The sequence below is a fragment of the Siphateles boraxobius genome, unplaced genomic scaffold (assembly GCF_051911475.1).
Source record: "Siphateles boraxobius isolate OS27281-9 unplaced genomic scaffold, OSU_SipBor_1 126, whole genome shotgun sequence".
NCBI lineage: Eukaryota > Metazoa > Chordata > Actinopteri > Cypriniformes > Leuciscidae > Siphateles > Siphateles boraxobius.
The window spans coordinates 821,521-827,500 of record NW_027508729.1 but is presented as its reverse complement, the minus strand read 5'-3'; the positions used below and the strand labels follow the sequence as shown (position 1 = coordinate 827,500).

The 5,980-nt window shown below is 47.0% G+C and overlaps 1 protein-coding gene across 1 annotated transcript in view; it reads right to left on the bottom strand.

Annotated features, from left to right (window-relative positions):
• Positions 1–3,522, bottom strand: part of LOC143733769 (C-type mannose receptor 2-like) — a 5,718-nt gene extending 2,196 nt beyond the window's left edge. The window contains exons 1-3 of the mRNA XM_077225158.1: positions 3,486–3,522; positions 1,000–1,383; positions 408–782 (exon numbers count right to left, since the gene is read on the bottom strand). Coding sequence (XP_077081273.1) covers positions 408–782; positions 1,000–1,383; positions 3,486–3,522 — 796 coding nt within the window. The remainder of the gene's footprint in view (positions 1–407; positions 783–999; positions 1,384–3,485) is intronic.
• Positions 3,523–5,980: the final 2,458 nt, after the last annotated feature.

Here is a 5,980-nt window from a genome sequence, read left to right as displayed (position 1 = left end):
TGTATTTACCAGATGTGATATGAATGTGTTTATATGGGTATAAAAGCCTAAATTAACTGTTCGTCATATAAAGTGATCATATTTCTTCACATTCCACTCGATTCATATGGATTTGTTTTTCAACACTGTTTTGGATCTGGAAGTTTGGGTTACCTGGACTTTCAGTGGAGGAACAGAAACCTCTCAGGTTTCATTAAGAACGGTCTTAATTTGTGTTTCAATGTCTTTTGGTTTGAAATGAAATAAGTAAATTAAATGTAAGTAAATGTAAATGAAATAAGTAAGGTAAGTAAATGAAATGAATTTTTGGGTGAACTATACACAATAATTAATAACCCAGTCAGGATCATGTGTGATTGGTATTTGCATTTGTTCAGATGATTGTGTGTGTGAGAGCGTCTACTTACCGTCATAACACACAAAGGGCAAATTTTCTTTACATTCCTCATCGGTCCATCGTCCTTGGTGGTGTTGGATATCAATGGAGGTGCAGATATCATCTCTGTTCTTATTGATATTGGGTTCACCAGTGTGCCAGTGTGTGAATGTGGAGGTGCTGTTATCTGACCAAACCCAGAGTCTGTTAGACGGGCTGTTGAGTCTCCTCAGACCGATCCAGGCGTCATCAGGGGAAATTGAGTTGGTTGCTATGAAGTTCTTCATCTTATCATTCTCACTCTGGTTCCTCACACTGGCCAGATCTGTGTGATACTGTCTACAGTAACTCTGAGCTTCAGTCCAAGTCTTTGTCACATTTACAGAGACGAATGTTTTACTGCTGGCTTTAAAAGAGAAAGACATTTGTCTTAAATTGTGAAATATAAGATAAATTAAAGGGATAAAAAAATACGAAAACATTTGAGGACAAAGAAACTAATCCACTAAATGCAATTATGGTTCATCATTCAAAACTAAAAGTGTTTTATTATTGTACATGAAAATACTCAATATGGTCTTTTAGCACATATCTGTGTGTTGTGATCTTACAGCTGAACTCACCATTATAGCAGATGAATGGCCTTGTGGAGCTATAGGCTGCATCATGCCATTTTCCATCAAACTTCTTCATAAAAACACAGTCTCCATCTCCTTCTGGGTGTTCTGGTGACCAGTTCCTGTACGGGGACTCGTTTGCTGTGTAGAACGTGGGGTCGTTCAGAGACCATATCCATGTGTTTGTTGTCCTCAGCCCAATCCAGACACGTACAGCATTAGGGTTCACACTCTTTATGACCCGCTCGGTGTCGTTCTGATCTTGTGTGTCGGTGATTGTGGCCAGATCTGTGTATTTCTCTCTGCAGTGTTTCTGAGCCTCGTTCCAGTTCATGCTCTGATTCACAAAGTGATACTGACGCAAAGCTCCTGCAGACACACTGACCACGGCTGAGAAGAGACACATTCACACAGATCTCAGACTCACTCTCACCTTCTGATCATAACAGACACTTTCCCATTTCGGGACAATATTTATATACGGCCACCTATAATTGATTCCTGGGACACTTTTTACCTTTACGGTTTTGAATGAAGAAATATGAAATGAAATTACGCTTTTAAATATGAAACTAAAGCCGGCAATAAAGTCTTAATGAGTGAGTGAGTCATTCATTCAACCAACCGATGTGTTCAAACGACTGATTCATTCAGGAGCAAAGCAAGCGAATAATGAGTAATCAGAATTTTTTGGGAAAAAAAACATTTTTTGCGAACTAGGCCTAGGTTTTCACTAATAATTGTCCTGTAATTGTCAATAATTAAAAAAAAAAAAATAGTTGAAATTTCGATTCATGGTGTCTAAGTGCCGAAGTGGGAGGAGCCACTTTTTCTAAAATGGCTATAACTTGTGAATGGAATGAGATATTTTCACATGTGTAAGGGCTCATCCTGCAGTTCACGCAGAGAGTGGCCACTTGGTGGCGCTATAACTTGAGAAAAAAAAACATAAATATGGCTATAACTACGCTACCCTACGTCTGATTGACTTAAAAATTGGCATACGCTGTCTTTGTCCAAGGTGCCAAGACTGACTTTGAGGACATTCGCCTAGGGTTGGGCCGATGGTACGATGGCTGACAGACATCACGATCCCCCCCCCCCAGGTTTCCAGGGTGATGCGTCATGCTTGGCATGTGATTAACCCCAGCTAAAATAGCGCTGAATGACAGATGCAGCGCTTTTATTTATAAATATTAACAAACTTTCTTACCATGTCATCAACTATCTTCTATTCCGATTGTCAAATATGTGAAAGTGAGTTTGTTTTGTCGTTTAAAAAACCTCTATAAATTTTCTCCACAGCGCGAAAGCACAGTTTGGATCTGGCAGTGATGTCACGTCACTGTACATTGGCTCCTCAGTGCTCAGCTGCTGCAGAGCGTGCTGAAATTGCTGATGAGATGTAGAGGAAAATATCTAGTGGAAAATAAGAATGTTACCCCCCCACCCCCGCTCCCGATGTCATCGTCCATCGCGATGTTTCACTGTAGACATCGTCTGATGCCAAATTGGTAGACATCACCCAACCCTACATTCGCCTATCTCGAATAACGCGGCTGGCAGCGGCCAATGAAATTTGAGCAGCTAAAGACAAGCACTAGGGGTGTGACGGTTATTAAACAACCGTGAGACCAACGGTTATAGTTGAACACCGTCATTAGAACTCTATAACCGCCAAAACCGTGTTATTAAAATATATTTTTACAAACATTTTTTATCATGGAGAATGTTTAAATACTAATATCAGCTTACGCGGGAAACGGAGGCGGAGTTAGTGGTGCTTCAGCTACTGCTGGAGATGATTCGGGAGAAGTCTCTGCCCCTTTACCGATCAGAGCGCGTGCTGACATGGAGTAAAGCCTTGTTTATACTTGACGCGTCCGTTTCTTTTAATGTCTATGGTTCGCACGAGCGCGAAGGTGCCAGCGGCAAAAATGACGCGTTGGGTGCGCAGGACCGGCAAGACCCCATTTCGCATTGCTGTGTGCACTGCTTTTTTTTTAGAAACAGCGCGCGCGGCACCGCATCCGAGGATGAACGACTTCTAGCCGAAACTGCCTGAGCATTTTCCGGCATAGAAACATTAGCAGTTTGACCTGTTTCACAAACATAATTACAAAAAACACAATGTTCAATCAATCAAGTGTCCGTCACACACAACTTTCACGTTTGCTCTGTTAACTGAAGGCATTAATCCAGTAGATGCATTGCATTCTGGGAGTTGTGGTTTTTGATTACGATTGTATTCGTGAGCTTCGATCGGGTCACTTGCCTAAATATTTTTTCACAGTCGCCCTCACAATAATTTTTGGTCGCAAATGTTCTGTGTGCAAAATGACTGTTTAAGTAAAGTTGTGTGTCTGATCTCCTCAATAACACATGATTTGAGGATCATCACAAACGTTCATGCTCAGCTTGAACACTTTCAGCTCAGCACTAACACTACGAGCACTAGAACTAGTGAAGCACTGCGGTAAACACTCACTCACCTGTGAGCAGAAGAGACGTCAGTGTGATTCTCTCCATTCCTTAGGGAAAGACAGAAAACAGTCTCAATAAACCAGCTTCATTTGCTTTGAAATACAGCAGCTAAAGTTCATACAGAATCCAGAACTTCAGAGCATGTCATTCAGGGCGTGGGAAGAGGGTTTAGGTCGAAAAAGTCTATAAAACTCGTCAAAACTCACAACAAGCGTATCGATGAGAACACTCGTTTGAACTCGTTCATACACACACACGAACTTGACTGCACATCACATTATTGACACTGCTTTCAATTATAATGTATGTAACGTTCCCACGCCCACGGTCTACGGTAAATACATTAAGCCTTTACGTAAAAGGGTTATTGGGCTGTTTACACTATAAAAGAGCTGCACAGCGACAGGAAATAGAAATGAACACAAAAAACCTGCCTAGTTCCTACCTTCCACAACACTGGCAATGGACTTCGATTGTGGTCGGTTTTTGAATTTTTTTGAGCGGCTCCTGACGAAATTCTTATTACCCACAAACAATATGACGTCACTCTCTGCACGTATGTATTAAAAAACATAATTTAACATAGAAATACTTAAAGTGTTTATTACAAATAAATTACTAATTGCTAAAAATGAATAAATATAAATTAACAAAATTTCTCGTTACATTTACAATCCTTTGAAAACAGTGCAGCACCCCCACTTCTCATGCCCCTGATATCATTCCTACTTTATCGTTGCTTATTAGCTTTTGCATCAAAATACACATGTGAAGCTCCTAAAGCTGATGCTGCCACGGGCTGGTTGAAGCAGGAACGAACTAGGTTACTCACAGACGGGATACAAAGGAAACATGAACGGAACAGCCAAGCATGTAGCGACAATGACAGACAAGGAACAGACTGAAACACGGTTAAAATACACAGAACAGATAAGGGCGTGGCCTATCCGGAGTAGGAAGCCTCCAAGGCGGAGCTGTCCTTGTCGTAGACGACCCTTCGGGCGGCCACGACGGAGATGACCCTTCGGGAGGCCACGGCGAAGATGACCCTTCGGGCAGCCACGGCGGAGATGACCCTTCGGGAGGCCACAGCGTAGATGACCCTTCGGGCGGCCACGGCGTAGATGACCCTTCGGGAGGCCACGGTGTAGATGACCCTCCGGGCGGCCACGGAGATGACCCTTCGGGAGGCCACGGCGGAGATGACCCTTTGGGCGGCCATGGCGGAGATGACCCTTCGGGAGGCCATGGAGGAGATGACCCTTCGGGAGGGTGGCCATGGCGGAGATGATCCTTCGGGAGGGGGGCCATGGCGGAGATGACCCTTCGGGAGGGAGGCCATGGAGGAGATGACCCTTCGGGACGGAGGCCATGGAGGAGATGACCCTTTGGGAGGCCATGAAGGAGGTGACCCTTCGGGAGGGAGGCTGTGGAGGAGACGACCCTTCAGGAGGCCACGGTGGAGATGACCCTTCGGGAGGGAGGCCATGGCGGAGATGACCCTTTGGGAGGGAGGCCATGGAGGAGATGACCCTTTGGGAGGGAGGCCATGGAGGAGATGACCCTTCGGGAGAGAGGCCATGGAGGAGATGACCCTTCGGGAGGCAATGAAGGAGATGACCCTTCGGAAGGGAGGCCATGGAGGAGACGACCCTTCGGGAGGCCATGGGTGAGATGACCCTCTGCGAGGGAGGCCATGGCGGAGATGACGCTTTGGGAGGGAGGCTATGGCGGCGATAACCCTTCGGGAGGGAGGCCATGGAGGAGATGACCCTTCGGGCGGCCACGGAGGAGACGACCCTTCGGGAGGCCATGGTGGAGATGACCCTTCGGGAGAGAGGCCATGGAGGAGATGACCCTTCGGGAGGGAGGCCATGGAGGAGATGACCCTTCGGGCGGCCACGGAGGAGACGACCCTTCGGGAGGCCATGGTGGAGATGACCCTTCGGGAGGGAGGCCATGGAGGAGATGACCCTTCGGAGGCCTTGAAGGAGTTGACCCTTCGGGAGGGAGGCCATGGAGGAGACGACCCTTGGGGAGGCAATGGTGGAGATGACCCTTCGGGAGGGAGGCCATGGCGGAGATGACCCTTCAGGAGGGAGGCCATGGTGGAGATGATCCTTCGGGAGGGAGGCCATGGAGGAGATGACCCTTCGGGGGGCCACGGTGGAGACGACCTTTCAGGAGGCCATGGTGGAGATGACCCTTCGGGAGGGAGGCCATGGCGGAGATGACCCTTCGGGAGGAAGGCCATGGTGGAGATGACCCTTCGACAGATGAGATGACCCTTCGGGTGGCCATGGCGGACATCACCCTTCGGGCGGCCATGGTGGAGATGGCCCTTTGGGAGGCCATGGTGGAGATGACCCTTCAGGAGGCCATGGAGGAGATGACCCTTCGGGAGGCCATGGAGGAGATGACCCTTCAGGAGGCCATGGAGGAGATGACCCTTCAGCCAGAAGAGATGACGCTTCGGGCGGCCATGGCGGACATCACCCTGCGG